This window comes from Cervus canadensis, chromosome 26 (genome assembly GCF_019320065.1).
Source record: "Cervus canadensis isolate Bull #8, Minnesota chromosome 26, ASM1932006v1, whole genome shotgun sequence".
Classification (NCBI taxonomy): Eukaryota; Metazoa; Chordata; class Mammalia; order Artiodactyla; family Cervidae; genus Cervus; species Cervus canadensis.
The window spans coordinates 5,107,892-5,121,149 of record NC_057411.1 but is presented as its reverse complement, the minus strand read 5'-3'; the positions used below and the strand labels follow the sequence as shown (position 1 = coordinate 5,121,149).

Sequence of the window (13,258 nt, the reverse complement as noted above, 5' to 3'; positions counted from 1 at the left end):
GTTTTATACACACATAAAATAAATTATAAGACTTGATAATGAAAAGATGAAGAAAATCTTATTTTCTTAGATTTTTCCTTCTTCAAATTTTATTTTTGATATATGTATTACATGAAACCAAGATAAATTTTAAAAAATAAGAAGTTTTCAGTAAAGTATCAAAATAACTGAATATAAGGCTAGATTTTGTTCCCCAAAATTATTTCTCAGAAAAGTGGTTACCTTACATGCAAGTCCTTGTAAGAACTCATCTTAGGAAGCACTTCCTCAATTACTTTATTTTCCCAACAAAGAAATGGCAAACAAAAACACAGCAGCCCGAAATAACTTCAGTTAATGCTAGAATGAAATAATTATAGAGCTCTCCATACAACTGAAGTTTAAATCTGTATTTTACAAAAGAGGGAAGAGGTAAAGAAATTTAACACAGATTTAATAATATTTTGGTGATATAATATTGTAATCTTAAGCACTGGATGTTGTTTTAAACAAACATCATTTTAAAAAGCAAAAAGAAAGACAAAACACAAAGAATGAGGTGATTGTATTGTGAAGATAGAAGTACAGCTACAGAATGAAATTTTTAAGAGTTCTGTTATATTACATGAATGGGTTCCTAACAATAACCAGGAACAGCATCAAAGACAGATTCAAAAGGGACCAGTCTTATCCCTAATGCTGTGATGGAATCTAGGCAAAAACTGAAACTGGCTGCTGAAATGTGGATGGGAACTTTATCAAGGAGGGATGAAGCCAACCTCATCTGAAATCACTTGTCAACCTGAGAATCATCGCAAATGGGACAGCCTGACACCATGTGCCCCCACGTACCACCTATGAAAAATTCTTGCTCAAAACAACATAGTTTCAATCTAAGCAAGTCTCTCAATCTATATGCTTTGCAAGAAACAGAGGAGCTAGAAGAATAAGTTAAAGACATCACAAAAAACAAATTAAATTCAGGATATGGGATATTTTAACCAATTTTTCTAACAAGTGTGTTTTAAAAAGGGAGAGAAGATTAGAGTTAGTGTTAAAAAGTAACAGAGAAGAGCCACGTGACCCTTTTTTGAGGCCTATTAGAATGAATCAGCTGTAAAAATACAGTTTTGAGACAACTAAAAGTGAAAATTAGTCGCTCAGTTGTTCTGACTCTTTGTGACCCCTTAGACTGTAACCCACCAGGATCCTCTGTCCACGGGACTCTCTAGGCAACTATATTGGAGTGGGTTGCCATTTCCTTCTCCAGAGGATCTTTCCCACCCAGGGCTCAAACCTAGGTCTCCTGCATTGCAGGCAGAGACAATTAAGAAAGCTTACATATTTAACGGATATTAGATGGTATTAAATAATGATTGTAGATTCGAAGTGCAAATAATGACACGATAGTTATGTTTTTTTAAAAAAATCCTCAGTAATTAGAAAGGCATACAAGGTACTATGGGCTAAATGACATGCTGTCTAGCATTTTCTTTAAAACAATTTGTCCTACAGGAGGCCCCAAAACGTGTGTGTGTGTGTGTGTGTGTGCACATGTGGATGTGCGCACGCGTGTGTGTATAGTAGGAAGGGTTGGCAGGAGAATGCCTAGATGAAATGATTAGCAAAACGATAAATATTAAAACTAGATGGGGGTGTATTATAACATTATCTATTTTGGGTGCATTTGAATATTTCTATAATAAAACTGTAGAGATAAAAATGATTTTTCTGGAAAAACTGTTAAATTAGTCAAGAGGTAACCATACTGGTATTAAGCATGCAAGTGAAAAAGTTGAATAAAACTGTTTTTCCATGAAATATAACATTAGAAATAACTATTTCTAAATTATATCATTGATTTTAATGTTATTTTAATTTTATAGGTATAGCGAAGTTAACAAATTCTAAATAAACGTTTGTCTATTCTGTCTTTCTCCCTAAAAGATTATTTATTCAAATTGGCCAGAATTTTTTCAAATTTCCTTATATTCAAGAATCTATAGTAATCTCACTTTGGCAACACCTTGCTGTATCAAATTAAGCAGTTGTATTAACATCCAGACTCTCAGCATTTACAAGTGTCTGTAAGAGTGCTTAGTTCACACATCTCATTTCACTAGAAAGGAAATGCGCATCTATGACAAGACCAAAAGTAACTTCCAAATCTCTTACCTCCTAATTTAGTGCTCTTTCCAATAGCATCAAGCTCCCTCTCCTACTAAGTAAGTGCTAACATTGAAATCCCCAGAATGTGGCTGGAGCCATGATTCGGGCATAGCAGTGTTCAAGCAGCCATATTTCTCTGGGGGCGAGGGCAGGATTGCACGCATTCAATCCATCCTTGGGGCAGACCTTCCTGAGCACGACTCTAGTAACACTCCCCATCCCTAAAATATTTCCCATCTCCTTTTTCCTAGTACTTTTTTTCCCCATTCTTCTCTCCCAGGGATCTCCATTCTCACTCCAGTCTAGCCACTGAGATATTCCAGGCTTTGGATCGAACCAACAGGGCTTTGAATGCTGGTCCCACCACTACAGACCCACAAACTACCTAGTCTCAGATTCCTCATCTGTAAATTGAGGATAAAAATACTTTGCAGAACCTTTTCTCAAGCAGCCAGGAAGATGGCAGACATTCAGACTGGGCATGCCTACCAAACACAACCGATCATCTTCCAAAATAAGAAGAGGGTCCTGCTTAGAGAAACTGGCAAGGAGAAGGTCCCACGATACAACAAGAACATTGGTCTGGTCTTCAACACACCAAAGGAGGCCTGGGGAGCACTTATATGGAGAAGAAATGCCCTTTCTTTTCCAATGGTACCATCTCCATCCAAGCGTGGATCCTGTTCAGTGGCTAAGGTGAAGATGCAGAGGACCAGTGGCATCACTGAGATGACCTCCACTACCCAAAAGCACCAGCTGCTTCATACCATAAGAATATGTCCATGCACCTTTCCTCCTGTTTTAGGGATGTCAAGATCCTCAACATTGTCACAGTGGGTGAATGCCAGCCTCTGAGCAAGACTGTGCTTCAACATGGAGGTCGCCAAGGCTGCTGGCACCAAGATGCAATTTCAGAAGTTCTAAGAGTGGACCCCTGCCTACTACTCCAAACAAAATAAAGTTATTTTCCCATTCAGGAAGAAAAAAAAAAGTACTTTGCAGAGCAATACAAGAAGGACTTTCCTGGTGGCCCAGTAGCTAAGACTTCGTGCTCTCAATGCAGGGGGCCAGGGTTTGATCCCTGGTCAGGGAACTAGATTCCATATGTGGCAACTAAAGAGCTTGCATGCAGCAATGTAATGTTAGCTCAGCAGGTTAAGAATCTGCCTGCAATCCAGGAGACACAGGAGATGTGAGTTGGATCTCTGAATTGGGAAGATCCCCTGGAGACGGAAATGGCAACCCACTCTAGTACGCTTGCCTGGAAAACCCCATGAACAGAGGACCCTGGTGCGTTACAGTCCAAAGACTTGCAAAGAGTTGGACACGACTGAGTGACTAACTTTCACTGTCAGATCACGATGGGCCCTGGAGGAACCTCTTATTCTAAGGCCGACAGGAAGAAGCCCCGAAAGGATTCTGAGCAGGATGGTGAAAAGCATCTCCCCTTTAAGAGACAATCAGAACGTTATTGCTGTACTATGCCCTTTAGAGATCTGTATTTTATTCCATAGCACACAAACTACACTGCTCACGTTGCACCAAGCCAGCAAGTGGAACCAGCTGGCTTGTGCTCCAAACCATCTTCTGGGGAAGGCTGCCATCTGCTGGGAGGAGGCATGACCAAGGCTGTTCCCTGAAGGGGGCACTCCTTACACCGGATTCCCTCTGCGTGTAGCAGGAAGCGTTTGTAACATGAAATTATAGCTATTCTCCACCTTCCTCTACCCTGTCTTCTTAAGGAGACCATGTTTGAGCCGCTCAGCCTTCAGGTATGACCAGGACACCACTGATCTATCAAGGAAAGGCAGGGACCACCTCTCAGAACAGATCTAGTGGGGCAAGAGAGAGGCAAGCTGGAGCTTGAGAGGAAGAGGAAAGGTATCTGTGGGGAACAGTTGTCATGGTGACAGGGACTTGGGAAGAGATGTGTCTCAAGAACATTTTAGCCTGCTTTGCTCTGTATGAGATGGTATAATCCCCCGGAAGATACTTCTGTAAAACCTACATTACTTCTCAGAGCTTTCTGAAGTAAAATTTGTGCTTGTTTTAGGTACATGATGGTTTTGAAGACTGGCCTTAAAGTAGTCAAGTTCTATGCTGGGCATGACCATGTAAACAGACATTGGGATGTTCTCTGACATGACAGGTTAAGCTATATAATCGTTACTACTCTTCATTCTTCCTTGATCTTCTCTCAGGCACAGCTCCCTCGCACTGTGCTCCCCACTGCCTTAGCTCTGGGTCATGTGGGCAAGAGATGGGAGAGTCTGGGAAAGGCTTTGGCTTGCCGGTGAGAAGGCAGAGGAAGAGGCCAAGCTCTTCTGTCTGATGTAACAACAACAAATACTGGGGCCTCCATGCAAACTAGAGCTCAAAAATATCACCTCCCCAAGCCACCTATGAAGCTATGTTTCCTCTTATACCCCTCAAGTCTGTACTTTCGTGGCTTTTTTCTCTATTTTCAAATATATGCTTCATTTCACCTGATTTTATCTATGTTAAGACAGCATTAGCAACTGAGTAAGCACTAAAAGTTGGGTTTATATAATTTAAAAAGACACATGTATCCCAATATTCATTGCAGCACTACTTATAATAGACAGGACACGGAAACAACCTAAATGTTCACTGGCAGATGAACGGCTGAAGGAGATGTGGTACATAGATACAATGGGTTATTACTCAGCCATAGAAAGGAATGAAACTGGGTCATCTGTAGTGATTCAAAGAGAGCATTTTTGACAGAGAGATCTGGTACATATTTATAAGGAGGTGACAAATACTTAAGAGAAGAGCAAGCTGACAGAAGAAAAAGCAAGTGAAACGACTGAGCAAGGAGCAAGGAGGCCCATGTGGCTGGAGAGCAGAGACGGTGGGGACAGTGGTGGGACAGGAGGCTGGAGAGACAGTCAGATCAGGCCTTGTAGGCCTGCTCAGGGCTTTCAACTACAAACTCTGTGACATGAGAACCTCTCAGGAGAGCTGAGAGCAGAAAATTTGCGTGTAATTTATGTTCTAAGGGATCCCTGTGAATGCTACCTGAAGCATGAACTGGTGGGAATAGAGTCGGGGATGCATGAATGGGGCAAGAGTGGAGGCTACTGCAGCAGATCAAGCAAGAGATGATAGTGGTTTACAAAGGTGGTGAAGCTCTGGATGTTAAGAATGGATATTGTCACGACATATTTCAAAATCAGGGTTTGCTAATGGCTTGGAGGCAAAGTGTGAAGGAAAATCAGGTGTCAAGAATGACTCCAGGTTTTTGACCTGAGCACCTGGATGAATGAATGGTGGTGTCATCTGCTGAAATGGGGAACAATGGAGGAAGATCAAGTTTGGGGGTAAAAGTAAGAGTTCAGTTATGGATATGTTAAATTTTACATTCCTACTAGATATTCAAGTAGGAATGTTAAAAGACAACTGGTTCTAAAACTCTGGAAAGAAAGAAATTGAGGCTGGAGATAATTTGGGAAGTCATCAGCATACAATTAAAGCTAGAAAGGATGACACTGCCCAGGGAACAAGGAAAGTCTAAAGAATCTGAGAGCACCAAGCCATCACCCACTTCAACTGAGAGGCTGGGAAGAGAAAGATGATCTAGCAAGCGAAATTGAGTCAGGAACAATCGATGAGGTAGGATAATGATGAAGGCAGTGGTATCCAGCAGTCAAATAAAGAAAGACCTCCAAGAAAAAAAGGAGTGAAAGTATCAAACAAGTAAGATGAGGATGAAGAATCCGTCATTGAATTTGGCAAGCAGAGGTCATTGTGACCTCAACTAGAGCAACTTCAGCTAAGTAGAGGGGATAAAAGCTTAAGTAGGTTCTCAAGACAATGGGAAGAGAGAACATGGAAATAATAACTCACAAACAACTATTTTGAAGATTATTTTAGAGAAAAAGGAGTAGAGAATAGGAGTGGTACCAGGAAGGATACACAAGGCTAAGGGGAGGTTTGGTTTCTTCAAGCTCGGAGTTATTGCTGCAAGTTCATGTGCTGATAGGAATGATCCAGTTGAGAGTGAAATAAAATGATCCGGGAAAGAGAGGAGCCAAGAGCTTAAAGTTAGGTGGGATAGGATCTAACATAAAGGTTGAGAGAATGGCCTCTGGTAAGAACAAAGACAGTTTGTCTATTATTAACAAAAGAAAAGCTAGAGTATATGTGTATAGAACCTGGTAGTTTGGTAGGTTCCATGTTAGATAATGGATTGATTAGGGAAATGTAGTATGATTGCCAAGCAGCACTGAAAACACACCTGATGTTTACAGTCATGGATTTAAAGATCGGTCAACATAGTTGTTTGTTCTCTCTCTCTCTCTGTTTTTCATCTTTTCAAGTGCAGACAAGAACTGGATTTAAATAAGCAAGAAAGATAGAGGGAGAGACAACGAAGCCAATACTTGCAAGGAAGTGATTCCATAGGTAGACCATGGACTATAAAGTGAGAAAGGAGAGACAAAAAGACATAAGGTAGTGAGTGATATATAATGAACAGTTGATAGCATCAGTGGATTAGAGGTCCCTTGGAACAGTTGATAGCATCAGTGGATTAGCAGTCCCTTGGAACAGTGGACAGCATCAGTGGATTAGAGGTCCCTTGGAACAGTGGATAGCATCAGTGGATTAGAGGTCCCTTGGAACAGTGGACAGCATCAGTGGATTAGAGGTCCCTTGGAACAGTGGATAGCGTCAGTGGATTAGCAGTCCCTTGGAACAGTGGACAGCATCAGTGGATTAGCGGTCCCTTGGAACAGTAGACAGCGTCAGTGGATTAGCGGTCCCTTGGAACAGTGGATAGCGTCAGCAGATTAGCAGTCCCTTGGAACAGTGGACAGCATCAGCGGATTAGAGGTCCCTTGGAACAGTGGCCAGCATCAGTGGATTAGTGGTCCCTTGGAACAGTGGCCAGCGTCAGTGGATTAGAGGTCCCTTGGAACAGTGGCCAGCATCAGTGGATTGGAGGTCCCTTGCAACAGTGGCCAGCATCAGAGGATTAGTGGTCCCTTTGAAGCTGAAGAATTGAGAGGGTACAAAGAAGAGTAAGTGAACTGGAAAGATGGGAAGTGATTAGAAATGGGAAGTGCTTGAAATAGATATTTTGGAAATGGTACAGCAATCGACATTATCAAAGGCCAGTACAGTGGATGTCTAAGATGGGGTGAAAGATCCCGTCATTCAAGATGAAGAGGTCAAAGAACTAAGAAGCCAAGTGGATCACCTGTATGGATACTGAAATCTCCATGCATGACAACAGGGTTGGCAGTGGACAGAAAGGCAGTCAAGTAGAGCAGTTTCAGTGGAGTGGATAAGAAAGATGCCTAACTACGTGGGCTGAGGAAAGAATTACAGACAAGAAAAAGGAGTCAGTGAGTACAGACAGCTCTTTTGACAAGCTCTGCAATGACTTGCAGAAAAATGCAGAAAAATGGAGATGATTGAAGGAGGAAGGTCTGAAGAAGACCTGAGGTTAAGGGTTACTTCAAGACAGAAGATTCTAGAGTGTATGTGTATGCTCATGGGTCTGATTCATTAGAAAGGGAGAAATTGATCCTGTAGGAGAGAGGGGAATAACTGCTGGAACAAAGTTCTTCAGGAGACAAGAGTGGAATCCAAAGCACATGTGGAAGATTTGCTTCTCATAGAAAGAGGTGTGACTCTTCCCTAAAGTATGAGAAGAGACAGAATCCATGGATGCAGATTCATGTAAGGCAATAGATTAGTGCTAAGAAAATAAGGGAGTTAATGACATTGCCTCTATTTTCTCGAGTGTGAGGCAAAGTCTTCAGCTGTTTGGAGTCAAAGATGTGAAGGCTTGAGGAGATGTAAAGAAGACATTTAGACATCTTCTCACAGATTAGGGGAACTAATATGCTAGGTGAATAAAACAGGCTTGCTAGGCAGTGCCAAGTGACCAGCTGAGATCTGTGGTCATGAAACTGAAATAAAAGCAGTCAGTAGGGCTGTGTGACTTTGTACAGGAAGAGTCAGCTGCTCAGGTGTAGGCAGAGGGTGGTTGGTTGGGCTTAAGGAGGGTTTGAGGTTTTCCCAGGAGAAGTACTGTGAATGGCCAGAGAGCCAGTGGGGTGGTAGAAGATGTTGTGAGTAAGCAACTGAAATGGCAGACCATAGAATCAAGACTGATAAAGACAAGTCAAGGAGAACATGAGATAAAACACGGTCAGCCAAGGGACTGGAAGCCCAGCGTGGTTAAGGAATTGTTCTGGAGTCATCAATGAGAGGCCATACGTGAGCTGGATGTTTATACCCCAAAATCCCATCAGCCCTGTTATCTTGTCAACCTGGTGAAGACCGAGCATATAGTAAACACTTAGTAAATGTACTCTTTGAATTTTGCTCAATAAGTGTTTTGTTACTATATCTTTAACAATATCATAACATTTACTGAGTGCCACCATGTGACAAACAATGACAAAAATGTCTTCCCTCCAAAGATCCCTCCCCTAGTTGAGATAGTGATATAATAAAAAATTTTAAGTGCTATAACAGTTCAACGTGGCAACCCAGAGGACTGCAATGTCTAGCTGCACAGAAGTCTTAAGAAGGGCTTCAAAAAAAGTGGCAGTGATTAGGACAGCTAGCAAGTCACCAGGTGGAGAGAGGGCAGAAAGAAGAGATTGTTTCATTAGCAAGAGTCTCAATTTCCTATCAGGCCTTCTTTAGGTCCAAAGACAGGGCACTGAAAAGCAGTAGGTAAATGACATAAGTATCACCTTCCTTTAAATCAAAATGGGCCCTTGCAGACAAACCTTCCCATTAGCGCCCCCAGGTCTAGATGGGGTTGGGTTGCTCAGTGCCCCGGAGAGACCCCAACACCTACCGCTCAGGGAAGATGGCGGCAGCTGTGGCGGGAGTCTCATCAGCAGAGATGGGGAGACCATCACTCCGGCTCTAGGAAGCAACTCGATTTCTTGAGGCTTGTGGGGCGCGCGGGGAACAGGGGCCCCCTGGGGCTTTCGGGGCTCTCGGGGCGCATGGGGCCCGCAGGGTGCATGAGGTTTGAGGGGCTTGCGGGAATCATAGGGTTGGTAGAGCTCACAGGGCTTGGGGTGACTGGGGATCTCGTCGGACTCCGCATGCTCCTGGGACTCGCCTCGCTGGTCTTGCTCGTCGGCCTCCTCGGAAAACCCCGCCTCCTCAGACGCCTCTGGCGGCTCGTTCGCGTCGAATATCCTGACGACAAGGGGCTTCTGGAGGGCTTCGGAGCGAGCCGCTGTTTCTGCCGTGTGGTGCCCAACGGACAGCCCAGAAGGACCCGAAGACTCTTGGCTCTCCATTGGCGGCCCAGAAGCTCCCGCTGGTTGACTGCCGGACGCCGGTCACCTTCCAGAAGATGGAAGAGGACGCGCGCGGCCCGCGCCCAGCCCCAGCGAGTCCAACCCGCCTGCGGCCACCGCCCGACAAGCCCCGGCCCCTGGGCCCCTCTCTGCGCGTTCTCCGGTTGCCAAGGGGACACGCCGAGCTGCTGGGGCCCGCCCAGGCTCCTCCAGGGAGAAATGAGAAGCAGCTGAAAAGGAGAGGAGGGGCGGGCTCCTGATCGGCTGTTCTTACCTCCTTGAAATCTGTTTCTGTGGTGTTAAGTCAAAACTGTGGTGTTAAAAAAGACTCTTGAGAGTCCCTTGGACTACAAGATCAAACCAGTCAATCCTAAAGGAAATCAGTTTTGACTATTCACTGGAAGGACTGATGCTGAAGCTGAAGCTCCAATACTTTGGCCACCTGACGCGAAGAACTGACTCATTGGAAAAGACCCTGATGCTGGGAAAGATAGAAGGCAAGAGGAGAAGGGGACGAGAGAGGATAAGATGGTTGGATGGCATCACCGACTAGATGGACATGAGTTTGAGCAAGCTCTGGGAGTTTGTGATGGACAGGAAGCCTGGCGTGCTGCAGTTCATGGGGTCGCAGAGTCGGGATACGACTGAGCGGCTGAACTGAACTGAAGTCTGTTTCAAAGCACATACACTTGCGTTTAGGATCATTATATCTGCTTAGAGAGTTAACCTCTTTACCATGTAATCCCCCTCTTTTAAAAAATCTATATTATTTTTCCAGTTTTATTGAGAAATAATTGATAAACATCCCTGTATAAGTTTAAAGTGTACAGCATGATGGTTTGATTTGCACTTATGGTGAAATTACCACAATAGATTTAGTTAACATCCATCATCTCATATTGATACAATAAATAGAAGAAAATTCTCCTTGTGATGAAAATTCTGTACCAATTTACAACCCCACCAACAGTACCAAAGATCCCCTTTGCTCTATATCCAAGGCAGCATCTGTTATCTCATCTTTTTGATGATGGCCATTCTACTAGACTTAAGGGGATCTACTCACTTAACAACTTTTCTGTATATTATTATTGTTGTTCAGTTGCCAAGTTGTGTCCAACTCTTCGCCACCCCACGGACTGCAGCATGCCAGGCCTCCCTGTCCTCTGTATATCATACAGCAGTGTCAACTATATAATCATCATGTTGTACGTTCTATCCCTGGTACTAACTTATAACTGGAAGTTTGTATCTTTTGTCCACCTTCCTTGACCCACCCTGCCCCCGGCCACACCCCTCCATCCATGTAACCAAAATCTGATTTCTTTTTAGGAGTTTGTGTTTGTTTTGTTTAAATTCCACATATCAGTGAAATCATATAATATTTGCTTTTCTCTGCTTATTTCATTTAACATAATGCTTCGTGGCCCATCCATGTTGCAAATGATAGAATTTCCTTTTTATGGCTAAATAATACTCCACCGTATACACTACAAATTCTTTTATCCATTTGCCCAGCAGCGGACACTTAGGTTGTTTCTATGTCTTTGCTATTGTAAATAATGCTGCTAGGAACATGGTGGTGCAGATATCTTTTTGAGTTAGTATTTTCATTTCCTTTGGTTATAGTCTCAGAAGTGGAGTTGCTGAATTATACGGTAGTTCTTAGTTTTTTGAGAAGCCTCCATACTGTTTTTCACAGTGGCTGTACCAACTTACAATCCCACCAACAATACCAAAGATTCCCTTTGCTCTACATCCAAGGCAGCACTTGTTATCTCGTCTTTTTGATGATGGCCATTCTACTAGGCTTGAGGGGATATCTTATTGCTTAATTGATATTTCCCTAATGAGTGATGTTGAGTATATTTTCATGTACTTGTTATTTATAAAAGAACTTCTTTGAGGAAAAAAAAAAAGTCTGTTCAGGTCCTTTGTCCTTTATATTTTTCTGTAATGGAGTGTATGAGTTCTTTATATATTTTTAATATTAACCCTTTATCAGATATGTGGTTTACAAATATTTTCTCCAATCCATTGGTTGTTTTCTTATTTTGTTGATGGTTTCTTTTGCCATGTAGAGGCTTTTTAGTTTGATGTTGTTTGTGCTTTACGTACAATTGCCCTCTTTATCCCTGGTAACTTTCATTACTCTGAAGTCTCTGCTTTCTTTTGATTAGTGTTATATCTCTCGCCATTCATTTAATTTTAATCCATATGTCTCTTTATACTTAAAGTGAGTTTCTTGTAGGCAACATATGGCTGGATCTTTTTTTTAAATCCACCCTGACAATTTCTGTCTTTCAATTGGTGCATTTAGATCCTTGACCTACAAAGTGATTATTGGATTAGTAGATACCATATTTTTATTGTTTTCTATTTGTCCTTGCTAATTGTTTCTCTTTTTGTCTTCTACTCTTTTTCTCCCTTTTGTGGTTTTCAGCATTTTACTTGATTTGATTTTCTCTTTTCTTGGCATATCAGTGATAATTTCCTTTATTTTTTCAGTGGTTGTCTTAGAGTTTGCAATATAAATCCAAGTCTACTTTAAAGAACACTATACCATTTCACAGGTAGTGTGAAAACCTTATGATGACTAAATCCTAATTCCTTCCTCTCATTCCTTCTATCACTGCTGTCGTAACATTTATACACACACATAAGCATACATGGTCAAGTATAGTGGTTGCTGTTATTATTTTCAAGAAACTGTAATCTGTTAGATGAATTAAGAATAAGAAAAATAAGTTTTGATTTTATCCTCACTTATTCTTTTCCCAGTGTTCTTCTTTTATATAGGTCCAAATTTCTGAACTCTATTATTTTTCTTCTCTCTTAATCTTTCTTGCAATGCAGAAGTACTGGCCACAAATTCCCTCAATTTTTGTCTCAGAAATTCTTTTTTCTTCACTTAAAATTTTTTAAAAATTAATTAATTTATTTTGGCTCTTTGTTGCTGTGTGGGCTTGGCTCCAGTTGCAGCGAGTGGGGTTACACTATGGTTGCATTGCACAGGCTTCTCATTGTGGCGGTGTCTCTAGCTGCAGGCTCGAGGGCACCCGGGCTTCAGTAGCTGCGGCTCCTGGGCTGTAGGCACAGGCTCAGTAGTTGCAGCTCGCGGGTGTGGCTGCTCCGTGGCCTGTGGGATCTTCCTGGATCAGGAACAGAACCCATGTCTCCTACACTGGCAGGAGGGTTCTTTACCACTGAGCCACCAGAGAAGCCCTCTCTTTCACTTTTGAAGGATTTCACAGGGTACACAATTCTAGGCTGATGGTTCTTTCTCTCAACGCTATATTTATTCCACTGTCCCTGTTTCCATAGTTTCTAAGAAGTTTAATGTATTTCTTATCTTTGATCCTTCACAGTAAGGTGTTTTTCCCTCTGACTACTTTCTAGGTTTTTAAATTTTCTTCATCTTTGATTTTCTGCAGCTTAAAAGTGATATGCCTATGTATAGTTTTTGGGGGGCATTTATCCTCCTTGATGTTCTCTGCACTTCTGAGATCTCTGGTTTGGTGTCTGACATTAATTTGGAGAAATTCTCAGTCACTGTTTCAAATATTTATTGTTCCTTTCTTTCCTCTTTCTGGTTTCCCATTAAACACATATTGCAACTTTTGTGGTTGTCCCACAGTCCTTGCATATTCTGTTCTGTTTTTCTAGTCCTTGCTCTCTTAGATTTTCAGTTTTGGAAGTTTCTATTGAGATATTCTCAAGCTCAGAGATTCTTTCCTTAGCCATGTCTAGTCTTTTAACAAGCCCATCAAACATTCTTCATTTCTGTACAGTGCATGCTGTGTCTCTTC

The 13,258-nt window shown here is 42.1% G+C and overlaps 1 protein-coding gene and 1 pseudogene across 1 annotated transcript in view; one reads left to right on the top strand and one right to left on the bottom strand.

The window, feature by feature from the left end:
* THEGL (theg spermatid protein like) overlaps positions 1 to 9,577 on the bottom strand; it is a 37,490-nt gene extending 27,913 nt beyond the window's left edge. Inside the window, exon 1 of the mRNA XM_043448059.1 lies at positions 8,993 to 9,577. Coding sequence (XP_043303994.1) covers positions 8,993 to 9,449 — 457 coding nt within the window. The 5' untranslated portion in view covers positions 9,450 to 9,577. The remainder of the gene's footprint in view (positions 1 to 8,992) is intronic.
* LOC122428218 lies at positions 2,608 to 3,072 on the top strand (annotated as a pseudogene).
* Positions 9,578 to 13,258: the final 3,681 nt, after the last annotated feature.